Source organism: Emydura macquarii, unplaced genomic scaffold, assembly GCF_026122565.2.
Source record: "Emydura macquarii macquarii isolate MOO-44397 ecotype Brisbane River unplaced genomic scaffold, CSIRO-AGI_Emac_v2 contig_2246, whole genome shotgun sequence".
Taxonomy (NCBI): Eukaryota; Metazoa; Chordata; order Testudines; family Chelidae; genus Emydura; species Emydura macquarii.
In genome coordinates this window covers 2754206-2770726 of record NW_027132383.1, presented here as the reverse complement: position 1 = coordinate 2770726, position 16521 = coordinate 2754206, and the positions used below count along the sequence as shown (strand labels likewise).

Here is a 16521-nt window from a genome sequence, read left to right as displayed (position 1 = left end):
GCTGTATTCCATGTTAAATATGAGTGGCTATGGTCCATATGGTGGACTGTGTCCAGTATTGAGACTAACTTGTTACGGGATGAGTTTTATTTGATAGAATATATTCTTAGTTTAGTTTAATATTATTAATAGTAGTTTACCTTTGTAAACTACTAGGCACCCATAATCACTAGTTACTTCTGAAAATGCAAGCCCATGTATTCCCTGAAACCACTCCCTACCATGCTGACTTAGTATTGCTCCGTATAGGTTCTCTGATAGTGACTAGACAATGATGATACATTACTCCAACTGTAATTCAGTTGATAGACCTCAGAAATTCTACTGTACCTATTTATGGTATGGTGAGATGTGTTGTCTCCAGCTTCTTGTGACCACATTGCTTTCCATGAAATCCTGACTTCTGCAGAAGAAGCTACAGAGAGAAAAAAACTGACTTTGTTTTTTAAACTTTGTTTAAAGTTTTTATAACGCAGTTACCCTGATTGGAAGAAACAAAGATGTTGTGGACTACTTCATCAGTTGTCCAGTTTCAGAGAGAAAAGATTACATGTCCCGGACTCATGCCAGAGTGATTCGAACTACTGATACCTACAGACTTGCAGATTCCAGCTTGACAGGCGTTTATGTCAATGATATTAGAATCAATGGTGAGTGTGGAAGGAAGATGTTTAAGGGCATCCAGAGGAACCCTGTGCATTCCTCTCTTTAATCAGATGTTAGAGTAACATAATAGATCACTCTATGTATTTATTTGCTTATTTAACATTTACATTATAGCTTCTTTATTGCCTGATATAATACATCCAACAGCAGCTGTTCTGAATTCTTGAAAAGAATGATGTTATGGTGTGTAATATTTTTTTTTTTTGGTTTTGTTTTAAATTTTCAGGTACAGTTATCTTGCAGGAAGGAGATACTGTTACGTTTGGACATCCTGCGGGGAATACTATAAGGCCTGGAACACAAGTTCGTCAGCCAAATTCAGAATTTTACTTTCTGGTATGTTTTATTCCTTCTTTGTTCCTTCTGTTGTAGGAGTAGTCAAAGCATGGCTCATGGGTCAAGTGTGACTCACGTTGTTAAACAGTGCAGTCTGTGGCTACCCTCCTCCTTAATACAAGGTAGGGCCCATTGAAACTATGAGTCCCAGCATGCTGTGCTCCATTTTGATCCAAGTGTCCTGTTCTTCTTGCAGATTGGGTGGGGTGGCTGTGATCTGATCCATCTTAAATAAGTTAAGTGTTGCCCTTGTGGTCCTGGCAAGGTCCTCCCAGCAGATCAAAGTTTTAGAGGACCCTGTTCTAATTAACGATACTGAAGAGAACTCCCATAAGTTTAGTAATCTGATAACTTTGAATCTTTTAATACATCAGTATAGCTGTTTATGCTACAGATTCTGGGAATGAACCACCTTTTAAAGGTTAGTAAATAAGACTGACTTGCATTAAAATTGGAAGACTTGAAAAAACTTAACTTCCTTTAAGCCTGAAAACTGACATCTGTGTGTTAATTAGCAGCAAATGACACAGTTTACAAGGAATTAGGCCGCCTCATTTTAGTCTTCTGGATCTTGAATTAAAGTGAAGTTGTGTTTCAGATAAACCTCTTGCACTTCTATTTTAGTTTGAACGTTGTTACTGTAGGATCGATCAGCTGCAAAGTGCACATGAAGAGATGAGGAATTCGCTACCACAGGTGAGGCAAAGCATAGGTAAAATAAACTACTAACGGTACTCAGGGTATTTCTTTGTTTGTCAAATGTTCCTTTTCTCAATTGAGAAAACTAAAGGTGGAAATATGTGAAATGCACTTTGACCTCTTGAATCAGTTTCCCTGCTCATTGCAAGAGTCATGCTGTTGTTCAGTACACAAGTGTAATTTCAGACAAATAAGACCCAGATCCTGGCCCAGTGTACTTATTTTCTAAATGTTAGACAAGATACAATGAATGATAGCAAGAAACAAGATGGGGAATTGGGGAAGGAAGGACAATGTACAAAAATGTCATATTGTATATGTACATGTTTTTTTGAAGATTCAGTTCCTATAAATGGAAATAAATAATAAATACCCATTGTATGTAATAAATTTCTGTCTTCCCTAAGCACTGTTTCCTCCCCCTTCTCTTGCTGAATTCCCTCTGATCATCCCTGCACTGCTTTGAACTTCTTTCAGCGGTGCCTTCTTTGGCCAGACAGAACGAGAAAGAACTGGAACTTGGCCCAGTTCCTGAAAAACAGCACTGACTACACCTGGAGTGCAATAAATATCAGCTCCCCAACCATAAAACTTGGGTCATCAGCTGCATATGGGGAGGAAGGAATCCCTCTAGTCAAAAATTCTCTCTTATGTAGTAATTTGGGTAGTGTGGTGGAGGGTGGCACTAAGTAAGTAAGTGGTGGTGGTGAAGAGGGATTAAGTAGATATGAAATGTCAAGTCATCCCTGCTACATGAGTTTTTCTTTTTACACTTAATACACAAAACCAAAGTGAATTCTTTTTCAATTATTTATACTTAGCACTTTATGGTGCTGACCCTTGTCTCTTTTCTGCAGATTCAATTACCACTGTTGGCGTCTTCTGAAGGACCACAAGTGTACAACTCAAGTCTGGTGTTTGAGAAAAATGTTGGCCTTCCCATTATATCCCAGTTGGCACAGCCTTCTCAGATAGTCCCAAATAATATAGTTCTATCTAAATCTAGCACACAGTGTGGTGATATACAGCCTCCCACGGTCACTGTGACTCTGCCATTAACATCAGCTGGGTCAGTGCTGTCTTCAGCTAAATCTTTTCTGTGTACAACTTCTGTTAATGTGACTTCAAACAAATTGGAAATGCCTGCAACATGTAGATCAATTGCAACACCAGATACTTCATTGGAAGACTATAGTACACCTAATTCTCAGATTGTACGTTCTGCTTCACCTGAATATGTCCATAGGAAGGGTTCTGCAGTCACTGCAGAGTCTTCTCAACAAAGCATCTTTGAAATTACACAGCCGTCTTTGTTTCAGGAAAATGCAAGGACAGCAGAACTGGCTAATTCTGACTTTCTCTGTATGACGTCAAGTGGAGGCCAAGCATGCACATCAGGAAGCATGCCAAAGTTTTACAGACCATTCCTAGATGAGAGACAAGACAGTGGTGAAACAGAAACACAACCTCCTGCTGTAACTTGTGATAATCAGAAACCTTCACTACCTTTTCCTCACTCAAGGGATGCTGTAGAGACACATGACAGTGACCCAAGTGGAAGAGCAATTGTCAAAGCTAGTGTTTCTGATAACAGTCTAGATATTTCAGATTCATTTCAAGTAGAATGTGGAGGCAACCTTGATTCTAAGCCACTAGCTCCTGTAACTGATAAGTCAGTGCCTAGAAGTTGTGCAAACTCTGACAATGATGAGGAAGTGATGGAGATCAATGTTGTTAACAGCACTGAAGAAACAGCTAAACATGAAACTCCTGGAAGTTCAGAACCTTACATTCAAATGCAAGTCACAGAAGTAATAAATGAAGCTATGAAAAATGGTCAAGTGTCATCAATCAGTGGTTATAAAGAGAATTTAATGGAAAAGGAAAGATCAACAGAACAACTGAATGAGTATTCATTCGAGCAGCATAATGTTGATGTTTGTGTACATACAAACACACATGGAGTTTCATCTGTTACTGATGCTGAAACTTACGTTTCCCATTCAAAGCAAAAGGGCTGTCTTAATGTAAATAGCTTGTCAGAATCAGTTATTGTTGAAGTAGAAAACTGTTCAGAAAACAATGACTGTATTACAGTAAGCAGAGTCCCAGAAGACATTGCTTTGTGTAAAGATCCAGATAGTGCATCTTCTGCAAAAGAAGTGGTAAGCCCAAAAAAACTAGGGAATGTAGGTGGTAAAACCTCTATAGAAGAGCTGGATTTGCTTTCTCAATCTATGACTATAAACAGAACTCCGGAAGTAAGCGTACCATTTGTGCCAGGCTTAGAACTTCCACATAATGTTTGGCATTCTGAAATCAAAAGTGAGATCTGCAAAGATGAGCTGAGTTCAGTTATAAAGCAAATCCACCTTATGCCAAATGAGGAAGCAGTAAAAGAAAGTAGTGATGTAGAAAGTGACAGTTGCTCCTTGATTGACAGAGAATTGGAAACTTTAAATAATACCTCAGCTGTGGAAACGCAGAAGCCTGCAACTGCTTTAGACATTCAAGAGGCAGCTGAACCTAACAATGATAAAATCATGATGACGTCAGACAAAGAAGTGAGAGCAATACACGGAGATCATGTTTTTGAGAATAAGTTGCAAAATGCTTTAGATCAGAACTATATGCCTTCGGACACGGGACTAATTAACCTAGAATATCAGAACTCTTCTAATGCTCATAACATTCTGACAATGTGTGCAGCAAAAGAAATGTCCAGTTCTGAGTGTGATATTGGTTCTGCTGAATCCCAAGAAAATGAAGATGACAATGTTAATGGGGTTGCCTTATTCCAGAGCTGTGGTACAGAACAAGAAGTCTCTAGAGCCAGTGGAACAGAGATTGTCCAGTGTCTGGATGTGCTTCATTCAGAAGAGGAAGAATCATCAGTGGATTCTCATGAGGCAGTAAATGGGCTTGTAACAAAGTTACTGCAAAACAATGCAGATACCGCAGCACCAGAAAAGCTGCCTTTTTGTGTACAATATATCTCAGACTATCATGTACGTTCTCCTTCTAAAGACCATATCCTATCTAAAGATACAGACTTGGAAGATGTAACTTATGATTGTGTGCCGTCGTCTTCTGGATCTTTACACAGTAAAAGCTCACCTCAGCAACCATCTCCAAAGGAAGAGGAAACTTGTAATTCAGGTGTAGTTGTCAAACCTTTGAGAGGAACATTTTTCAGTTTGCAGGCCACAGTAGTAGAAATGACTTCTCCTGAGTATCCTTGCAGATACGAAGATTCTGGGGCTTTTACATCTGCCAAGAGGTCCGTCAGTGAAACAGTGAACCAAAAAGCTAACATCCAGCCATTGTCCCAAAATGAAACTGAAGCTCCTGTCAAACAGAATTCATGTAATAAGGCAAATATTTCTCATGCAGCTTGTTTAAATGCCACTGTGTGTATAGAGTCTGAAGACTTTCAGTCAGACCATGTATATATGACTACATCTGTATCTACAAAAGGTGTACCGAAGGGGGTTACCAGTGATTTTGGTATCAATAAAATATATTTGGAAGTAAATGCTTCTGAAGGAGATGATGAGCAAACAGCTATGAATGTAAATGCCATCTCTTCAATAAAGGATAGTCCTGTTAGACACGGAGACAAAAATGAGAGGGAATTGAAGATGGATTCTATGGATACAGAGACCAGAATATCTTCAGTTAAAGATTATATCGAAGTATCAGATGCAGAAGTGGAAACTCAAACAAGCCTCATAAATGAGAGGGAAATAAACTTACTGGCTACAAAACCTGCAGTAAATGAAAACAAAAATAGTGTGTCAAACACTAGTATCTGTGAGGAAGAAGTAAATGTATCTGTGAACACAAACTTGAGTCTTCAACAGTTTTCAGAGGCATATGAAAGAACTATACAGGATAATAATGCAAGTAAAAATTCCTCGAGAGAGTTCTCCAAACACATGAAGTTAGATTCCATAGCAAAGAAAAAGCTGTCTTCAGAAACTCTCTTAGAAACCTTTGAAGAGAAAACAGAATTTGTAGCTTCATGTTCTTCTCCAAATAAAGTGACATTTTTGGAAAGCACAAGAGAGAGATTGATGGAAGTGATGAATCTTGAGCCACCGAATAATGTAGGTGAAGAACTTATTGATCAGTGTCTGTCACAGAAGAGTGACTGCACTTTGGAGGGAGAGAGGTCTCCATGGAAAGAAGAGGACCAATCAGATGTCTCTGTGGTTGAAAGAGAATTGGAAGAAAACACAAACACCAGGTGTATTAAAGTTGAAATCCTAGTCAGCCATGCTTTGGATTCCACTCTTAATGATAACAATGAGATGTGTGATACTGATTGCCAGGAACTGAAAACTGCTTGCTCAGTAGTGGATGATACAGCATCAGGGGGGAAGCAGCTTGATCAGTCAGCTAGTATTGAGAATACATTTTATAAAAAGACAGATGAAGATTGTGTTGAAAGCAAAGAAACCATGAAAATACCTAGAGAGAGACGTGACTCAGGATCAGTCATTAATGACAGCATATTTGAACAACAGAAAAATATAGAAATCAAAGGTGTAGATAAAGAGAGAGAGTTTATGGCAAATGTATGTGTTGGACAAACAAATCTTAATCACAACAGCATTACAGAAGCACACACGCACAGTCTGGAAGGGAATACAGCATATCCCTCTTCAGACTTAGAGGGAGGAAAAGCAAGTGATCTTTCTCCATTATGCTTATCCAAACACCCTTCTCTAGTAGTGGAAAGAAGCTCTGACTTTAATGATTATTCCTGTTCACAAGTGCAGTCTCTTTCCTATGTGAATAAAAGAGACATGGGAAACAATCCAGAACCTGTAAATGATTATATTTTGCCCCAGCAGGACACCAGGAATGAAGACGATATGAAATTGAATGATGAAAATAGAGGTGCAGTAGTAAACCGTAAATGGAGTATAAAATCAGTAACTCTGGAAGAAGATAAAGTGGAATTTAAGCACACTGATACACACATTAGTGAGCTTGATTTGGGAACACTGAATAATTACCAAGAGGATAATGAGAACTCTTCTGTTAGCTCTTTCCATTTGGAATTACGACAGCAGTCTAGTGCATTTGATGACCAGCAGGAGACAGATTCCCATGCTGTGGAGTCCCAGCATTTGGAAAGTAATATAGCCTTGGAATCCAAAAAGGATCCTATGAAACAATCCCTTTATTCAGAGGATTTTGTCATAGACAGTGGTTTGAAAAAGCTATGTGAACAAAATATGCCCATGGAAATCTTGACACTAACTGGTGTGGAAAGGAGTAATCAAAGCAGTATATGCCAAGAGGAAGGTGGCATCAAACTGCCAAATTCTGAAATGGACACACAACCATGCAGTATAGACAGAAATGCTATTGGATTTGGAACACCTGAATCTGCCAAAGAAAATATAGCTGAAAACCTCCTAAAGGAAGTTGAAACTGACCCTACAAAGGTGTCTGAGTCATTCAGTGCAGAAGAGCTTAATTTATATATATCAGACTCTGAAGTCGAAAAGGAAAAGGAAGAAAACAATAGCATGAGAATGAAAAATGCAACTGAAATGCGGTATGAGAGAAGCAAAATCCCGAAGGAAAGGGACACTGTCATCTCTGATCGAAAGTGTGTGTCTGGCAGTGTTGTTCTGCAAGCTGACCTGGACTACAACCCAGATGAAGATCAGTTTGATAAAGTGATTGAAACAGCTGATATCAAATCAGTGATAGGTATAGAAAAGTTAACGGACATGAGTTTGGAGGAAAAGAGCTATTCTCTTTGCAATGCAGAATATGATCTAAATGAAATTAAAATTGCTCGACCTGAACATTGTAGCACAGGTATAGTAGTTGGTGAGTTCAATCACTTAGTGAAAAGCCCAACACTGAGAGAAGAAAAAGCAGAGAACCAAACGACTACAGAATGTGATCTTGTGCTCTTACATTGTCCATATAATTCTGTAGAATTTTCCTGCATATCAGGGAGCCAGAGAGAAATGGAAGCAGTGAAAGACTGTGCAGAGGTTGGTTTGGATAAGAGAGAAGTATGTTGTTCAGATGAACTTGTAGGGAATGCTGATTCTAATACTATCCAAGCTGGAAAAAAGCTAGAGGAGAATCTGGAGCCTGAGGATAGCTTGCTTGATGGTTGCACTCAAGAACTAGACATGGGGACACTAGCAGCACCTCTTGGAGCCCAAAAAACTGTTAAAGACTCTCCAAAAAATGAAAAACTGACCAGCCTCTGTGCAGAAAAAGACAAATTTAATCAGAAAACAGAAACAAATGAACTGGTACACGTGCAGCAAGAAAGCAAAGAATCTGAATCCCTGAAGTCCCAAATAACGATATGCCAGCCCGCAGGATGTACAGATTCTTCTGCAGACAGTGATGAAGGTTTAAACATTTCAGAATCTAACCTTATGAACAGAATGGACTCTCATAAAGAAGAGAATAAAGATTCTCAGAATGAAGAGGCAAACAAAAATAATTCTTTCAGAACACTAAAAAGACATATTAGCAGAAATGAATATTCTGGAACTTCAGTTTCTGAAGATGAGCAGTGCTCCCAAAAGAGAAACTGCAGTTTGGGGTCTCTTTCAATGGAGGAGTCTGTATCTGACCTGCCCAGTCCTGATGTAACCTGGTTTTCCATTCCCACTGATTTGAAGGAGTGTCGTGACCGGTTTGTTAGTAGTGGTGTTAGGCAGTTCTTTAAAAAACACACCACTCTTCAAACAACCCAGCATCTTGATGAGGTGGAGAAGGAAAATAGTAAAAATATTGCCCAATTGGTGAGAGAATTTTTTAAAAAACCAAATTACTCTGATAACCTGGTAAATGAAAACATAAAACACGAAGTGTTTGTGCCACCTATTGAAAGTAAAGTAGAAAAAGACACTGACTGTAAATCTGTAGCTGAAGTAGACAGTGATGGCAGTACAAGTGGAGAGGGAAGCAGTTCTCTTCTATTGTCAAGTACTGAACCTCAAGTAAATGAAAAACAGTCAGTTAAATTAATGTCTGAGACTCAGTCTCTCCCCCTTGACAGTCAGTTCAGGTTTGCTGAACTTGCTGCCGGTTCAGCAGATTCATGGACTGATGTACTAGAAAAAGACTTAGTAAGTAAAATTCCAGAAAGCCCAAGTGCAGATTCTCTGTCTGAAGAGGAACGGTTTCAGTCTAGAGTGTGTTCAGCATTAAATAATAGATATTTTTCTGCTAATTCTCCCCTGAAGTCACCTGATGTAGAGTCTGAAGAGAGCAGCAAAGTCAAAGATTTGGACTTTATATTCTCTGACATATCGAATAGCTCTGTTGAAAGTGAGCACCATCCACTTAGTAGCAGTAGTTCTAGTGGAACAGGTGATGGTCTCCGTGAAGGTATTTGCAGTGACAGTGGCAAAGTAGCTGCTATTGACACACAGTCAGGTTTTTCTTGTAACTCCTTAGAAGCCTCAGCTGTGTTTTGGAGTGATGAAGACACAAATATAACTTCAGATCTCATTGCAACATCTAGAGAAAGCAACCAGTGTGTTACAACCAGTGTGTTGCCACAGCAGTTGGAGTCAGAAGATCATGTTGAAAGCATCATAGCCAAAAATGACATGCCAGCACTGAACCAGGCTGAGAGAACACTTAATGGTGACAAAACGCCCAATATAGAAGACTTATCAGTTCCCGCTCCTTGTGCCAATTCAGTGATTGGGGCTGGTCCTAGTTCACAGATCATCTTGAAGGTAGAAAGTGATGCAGACCAAAATGAAGTCCCTGAATTTGATGGTCACAACAACATACAACATAGTGAAATCTCCTGTCTTCAAACAAAACCTGCATGCTCTCCCTGCAAAGGTAATAATTTTTTTTAAAGGAATGAAAAGTACATGTCTGAAGGCAGAAAAATGCATTTGGGAAACCGTATGTTGTGGTGGCTGGGGGTGAACTGCCAGAAATAAATTAATTTGGCTATTACAGCACACGTCATATTTATTATGCTAGTCCCTATTGTACAGAGAAATTTATAGTTGTCTGGTTTCACATTGATAAACTTTCCTTTTGTATGAGGAAAGTCACACACTTGTAGTGTTTTGGAACCAAACTTGCCTTATCAGACAAACTTCTTCTGTTATTCTGGCTCCTGCATTTCAGTTATAAATTTAATGTGTATATAATTTTATATAGACACACTCTGTTCATCTTCCCTGCCTCCTCATGACTGGGACAGAGCAGCCTGAGTGGTATGGCTAATGCTGATCAAATTTGCTGAAAAGTATACAAATATTGTAGTTCTCTAGCCTACTAGTGTTCTGGAACACTGGCTTCTGTCTAAGGGAATGTCTACACTGCAGTCATGGGCTTTTGGACAGACTTGTACAGTCCACACTGACGTGCATGCTGCTGCAGCTTCACTGCTCTAGTACCTGAGACATGTCTACCTGAGCTGCAGTTGCACACTGTGATTACACTATAGACCTACCCTAACACAGACCTGATAGATGTGCCTGAGCAGGCCTCATATTTATGCAGACACACATAAACAAGGCCCCTGTATTTCTCTGCAATCATAGAATTCGTTCATGGAATTGTTTCAGAATTTCAATTTTAATTTAAAAAAGAAAAGTTTCTAACCTGTATACTTGTGAAAATAGCCTAAAAAATGTAAACCAGTGCCATCTGAGTCTGTAAAGAGAAGAAAACAAATAATATTGATTGATTGATTTAAAGATGAAAATGGATCAAAGGATAAAAATGATATTCTCAACTGAGGAAGCCTCTATTAGCAGAGTGTAAACAAATGAAGCTACTCACTCTAAAATGCAGCTGTTTTTTGTTGGTGCAAAGCTAACATTGAATCAAGGGGTGAGGGTGGTGGACACCCAAATGTTTCAAGTTATCTTTGTTTCTTCAAACAACCAAAAACATGCTAGGTACTCCGCAAAAGCAAGTAGACAGTCCCTACCCCAAAAAGCAATTAACATTTGGACATGACAAATGTGGGATATGGATGAATAAAATAGCGGAATTTAAGAGAGGTGATGGCAGAAAGATCACGTGGTTACATAGTAAAGCAGTGACACATTGGTTACATTAGGTGACTTTAAATCTGTTGTGGCCTTTTGAGAGGTAAGACATGGGGGTGGGATTTGAGAGTGAGAGACAGAGATGACCTGGTAAACATTGAGGAGGACATTTCGTGTATTGGAGGTGGCCTGGAAGAAGGCAGAAAGGAGCAGTGTGTGAAAGGGGTATCTAGGCTGGCATCATTGGCAGAATTCAGGGAACATAGGAGGGAAAGGAAAAGGAGACAAAGTTATAGCTGAGAAGCAAGTAGCAGACACTTGTATTTGATAGGCAGGAATACAAGGAGACAAAGTGGGGATTGGAATAGTCTAGATTTCTGTCAATACCAAACTAAATATTTGATGTTTTTTCCCCCCCCAAGATTTAACACCTGGAGTCACAGTGGATTGGAACGCTAACTCACCTATACGAGAACAAATTACATCCTGTGTAAGACTAGGTATTAATTCCCAGACGCAGTTAAAAAGAAAGCTTTCTCATGAGGAGCATGGCAATGGTAACAGAAGCAGCATTTCCCCTCCATCCAAAATGCATCCCCCTGTCATTGCAATTTCTTCAGAGTCTGCCAGTGAGGAACCAGTACCAAATCAAAAGGGAATTGGCACTCCTGATGCTTCAGGATTGTGCACCACTTCTCAGACAAGCCTTACTGATCATGTTACCCAAACTCCATCCAAACCTGAAGCCACGCACTCTTTACCACTGAAGAAGCTGAAAAGTTCATATTCACCTGTCCCTTCTTCTGCAGTCCCTGTGAGCAGTGCTTCTCAGAAAGCTGTCAATAATAACATAAGCAGATGTCTTCAGAGCTCTTATTTCAACAGAGAGTTGGACCTCTTTTCCTCAAAGCTTCCTCCTCCTGAGGCAGGTGATGCTGCTAAGGTGATTAATGGCCACCATGAGAGAACTGACCGAGAGGAGGACTTCAATGAAGATAACCACCATGGAAGCCAGCAAAAACAGAAAGGACAAACTAACCTGTCTGATTACATGGATGGAAGAGTTGCTCCAGAGCCTTGCGTTGCAGTGGGATCGAGAGAACCCAGTGATTTACAGACTACTAATGATTTGAGTGTTCTGAAGCTTATGAGCAGTGTGCCAGCACTAGAGGGTGTGAATTTGTCTAGCTCAGCACTGAACAGTTTAGCTTGTGAACCTGCTGCCTTTCCTGCCTTCAAAGAAGAAAATCAGCAGTGTTCTCTGCAAGTACAGACGCCTTCTGACACTTCTGATCATCTCAGCCTGGACTTCAAGGAGTATCCCACAGCTCATTCTCCAGTAATCTCAACCTTGCACCCACATGGTGCCTCAGAAACTCCAGTAAGCTCCCTGCCAGACAATTCATTTCAACCAACGACTGTAGCAGATCTTATGAACGTACAGATTCAAGGTAGGGTTACCTCTCCTTGTACATTTAAGGCATGGAGGTTTAGCCTACCAGCTTCAGAGCGTGTTTGCTCCTCGGATGAAGAAGCTTCCTCTCATTCCAAGGATTTTGGTGAAGATATGCAAGAATTTCCATCCATGTTAACAGAGAGTTCAAATGCTATTGGACTTTTGTCTGAAACCAAAAATCTGGGCAATCTCTCTGATGCTGAAAACTCTGCTCCCACAGCAAATTCCCGTAATACAATTTTAATGGAGAGTGAGGTGCAGAAAGTCTGGGCTTTATCAGAGGGAGACATTGAGGTCCAGTTGAGTCAGTGTCAAACTGTGCTCGATGAAATTTCGCAGACTCTTTGTGCTGTGGAGGGCATTGACGAAGCGCACATGGGGGAATGGAGGTAAAGCTTTATTCTTGAGATTCAGTAGCTGTCAAACTAATGAGACTATTAGTGGAAAGCAGGGTCATAGTGGCCAAAGCACACTGGTAGGCAGGATTCCTGACTCACTGCAAGATCTTAGGCAAGTCACTTTAACCTCTGTGCCTCGGTTTTCCCATTTGTAAAGTAGGGTTTGCAGCCACTTCACAGGGATGTTCTAGGCTTCTTATAAGAGGTAAATTTGTTAAACAGTCATTTTTATTTCCTGTTCTCAAGAAATCATAAATGTTGAACAGCATTTCTTTTGGGCAGAATCTTTTCATGCATGGTGTTGCCCCAGTGGTGAATTTCTTAAGAAACTGTTGAGGACGTAGTATTCAGCCAGTATGGATTATCAGCGTGAAAACATACATTAATGGGGTCAGAACAGGAAACTACGTAGATATCCTGGGTGGTTGTCATGAGGGCATGCCTCTCCAGTATGTCTTCTTGTGGTCTGCTGTGGCCCTGCAGGTGCATTAGACTTGGTGCTCCTTGAGTCTTTTCAAACAGTTACCCAGACCAGGTTAGTTCAACCTTTCTTTGCGCAGTCTAGTTTTATTTACAGTTCCAACATATACTCCTTTACTGGGTCAGGTTTATTAACTCATTCTACAGAGTTAGTTCACCTGTTTAGCCTCTCCAGTTCATGTCCTCTCTGGGACCATGTAAAAGTCCTGGTCAGTTTCCTCCACTGTTCAGAAGGCCCCACCTGTTTTCCCCAGAGCTGGGTTAGACTTCAGACAATCCCCCATGTCTCATTCCTTTAATATAGGAGCCTGCTAGCTCTCCTCCTTGGAGCTGGAGTTAGGCTTTAGGTCTACTGTAGAGTCTCAGACAGCTTTTCCCCAAGCTGACCATTTTTTCCCCCCACTCAATCTTTCTATGCTTTCTATGTTCACCAGGCAACCTTCCCTTGCTAACTCAGGGTTGTGCAGGAGCTTATTTACTTTCTGTAGTATTTGCAGGTATCTGCCCTGCTGTTGAGAGGAGGCAGCATTTCTACAGGCATTTCTCCCAGCTCATTCTTTATTGGTTGGGTGAGAAAGGAGACTTGGCCCACCCTCTCGGCAAGGCTCCTGGCCCTGGGCCCTTACAGGAACAGTGACAAGATCCTGTCTCCATTCCCTGTTCATTCCCGTGGCCTCTTCCCCTCTAGTTCTTATCTCCCTTAGGTCTCATGTATAATAATCTGTTGGACCCTTAAAGAGCTATGTTATGTGGCGGGGTGGACTGACCACTAGGTGCTACTGCCTTTAAGGGGCAGATCACCCCATCACACCCACATAGAAAGAAAATGAATTGAATAGGAAACACTGATTATCTGAATGTTTTCTTAAGATGTACAAGTTTGTGCATGCTCCACGTGTAGTGTTATCCATGTTTTACATTAATATACCTCTTGCCTTTTATGTATTGTCATCAGCTAATCCAGGTTCTCAGAACTGTGCAACATTCCAAACCTCTGAGTAGCTTCAAGCAGTTGTCCATTAAAAACAAAACAAAAAAATCCTCAATCTGCTATAGAGATGTGTGTTTGTTTCACACACAGCTCCCTCAATGTTAAACAAAAAATACCCATCCTCTTGAAACCTAAGACTGGCAATTTAGTCCTGCACCAGAGACCAGTTTAAGGTCTCTTTATCTTGTGACATCTAAAAATTAGAAACAGAAGCTTTATATCACTGGAAACTTCTAGTCAATGTGCATAACGAGTATGGCTGGAATACAGTAGTACAATATTGACCTTCTTTTCCTGTAATACTTTTGAGGCCTCCTCCACCTCCATACGCTAAGACACACACTGGTTAACAAAGACTTTCCCATTTTCTGGGGTGCTTTCTGGTTCTGTGAAGGGCCTACGGGCACACCATAGACTTCTGTCTTCCTGTGCTTCTAGGCCAGTCTCTTTAATTATAGTCCCAGAACAACAGCACCTGTTATTTTAAAAATGGAAACTTAAATTGCAAGCTCCTTGGGACAAGAATCAGGTCATGAGTTTGTACCGTCTGTAGCAGAATGGAACACTCATCCTGATCAGGGGTCTCTGGGAACTACTGCAGGATAAATACTGTTAATAAACAGTCAAAACTGTAGGAAAATCACTCTTCCTAGTTCTCGAGGCCAGAGTTCTGACCAAGTTCACTGGCTTGTCTCATTGAGCTCCTAAGGAAGGCTAGCAGCAGGTGTTATGATTCCCGCTGGGTTAATTGGCAGGGTAGCAGAGGTCACTTGCTAAAGTAAACCCACTTCATGAACTCCTGTTAGTCCTGGATAAATCCCTGCAATAGATGCAGGGATATTGGGTTTTCTTTCCAGAAGCTGATTTGGATTAGGGTGCTGTTGTCTCGGAAATTCTCTGCTGAACCCCAAAGAGCTAGTTCATCCCAACATGCTTCCTAAGTAAGCATAGTTCTGTGGTTTGAAATTTATTAGATGCACAGCTCTGATATTTTTGTTAGTCTGGAGCAGACATAAATACTCTTTAGATAGTTGCAATTTTCAGTAGTCTTTTGGACTCTGGAGCGCCAAAATACTAGCATGTATCTACATCACTGACAATACAGAACTTATATATGCTGTAGTTATATACAAAATAAAGGAGAATTATTTTTATTGCACTTGGATAGAAAATCCCCATGGAATTTATTGCTTGTATTTATGTCCTATCATGTTGAGGGGCCTCTATCTTTATCCCTTGCTAATTATATATTGCTTTCTTGGTTTGTTAAAACTATTGTTATATAGAGCTCTTCAATTCTTAAAGAAAACATAAGTTGAATTGTTTGTAGAAGCTTTACATAAGCATAAATCTTGGAGGCAGACAGTTATTCTGTAGAATAATCATAAATTTTGTTGATTGCTGAAGAGAGGGCTTAACAGGGGAAAAAAGATGTTGTTTGAGAGAGGTCAGATTTGCTCATGTGCCCAGATTATTAAGCAGTGACCAAAGCTGGAAATCATGTGGATTTGTCAAATATTGCAGCAAGTAAATAACAGTATTAGAAGGTGCAGCGATCCTACCAGCAAAAGAACAGATGATACCTAGATTCCAAGGCCAGAAAGGACCATGGTGATCATCTAATCTGATCTCCTGTATAACACAGGCCATAGAAGTTCCCCCAAATAATTCCTAGGGAGACCTTTTAGAAAAAGATTCGATCTTGATTTTAAAAATCACCAGTGATGGAGAATCCACCATAACCTTTGCTACATTGTTCCAGTGGTTAGTTACCCTCATGATTAAAGTGTTAAACTTCCAATTATCATTCTCATTTTTCTGATTAAATTCTTCTCCTCTCCCCAGTTGATTTGGCTCATCATTGCATTCAGCTTTGGTCTATTCTCTTTGCTCCCCTATTCTGCTTGCTTACTTAGCTCTTATTTAGCACTTCATAAATCCCCTATAACCTTATACATGTCAATGCAGTGAAGGAGGCCTCCCACTTCGGCAGACCTTACTATGGCCTGGTCTAAACACAGTTTTTGTATTGGTGCGACTATTTCAGTTAGGGTGTGGGGTTTTTAACCAAAATAGTTATACAGATACAACTTTGAGAGTGTTCTCAGTTTTACTAGTGTAAATATGCCTTATACCAGTATTGTTTATTCCCCTTCCTGTACAGAAATATACCTGTATAAAACATTTTATACCAATAAAACCATCTCTATAGTAGGAAGTACATTGTAAGTGAAATGTTTGAGTGTGCAATGATGGGTTCTGGAATACAAGTAGGATATGACTAATTCTGATTTGATCTCTGATGGGGTAATTTTGGGAACGTGGTAGGCATTTCTTCTTGTATGCAGCTATAAAGTTCATCTTGTATGTAATTTATGGCTTCAAAACTCGCATTAATCAAAATAGCTACTTATGCAAATTGGAAGTTTAAATAAGTTAAATGCTGCCAGGTGACTGCTTCATGATTGTGCCCCC

General features: G+C 40.1%; 1 protein-coding gene across 1 annotated transcript in view; it reads left to right on the top strand.

The window, feature by feature from the left end:
- Positions 1 to 16521, top strand: part of LOC137161083 (uncharacterized) — an 81827-nt gene that overhangs the window by 20127 nt on the left and 45179 nt on the right. Inside the window, exons 3-7 of the mRNA XM_067560119.1 lie at positions 463 to 650; positions 893 to 1002; positions 1627 to 1698; positions 2559 to 9552; positions 11144 to 12566. Coding sequence (XP_067416220.1) covers positions 463 to 650; positions 893 to 1002; positions 1627 to 1698; positions 2559 to 9552; positions 11144 to 12566 — 8787 coding nt within the window. The remainder of the gene's footprint in view (positions 1 to 462; positions 651 to 892; positions 1003 to 1626; positions 1699 to 2558; positions 9553 to 11143; positions 12567 to 16521) is intronic.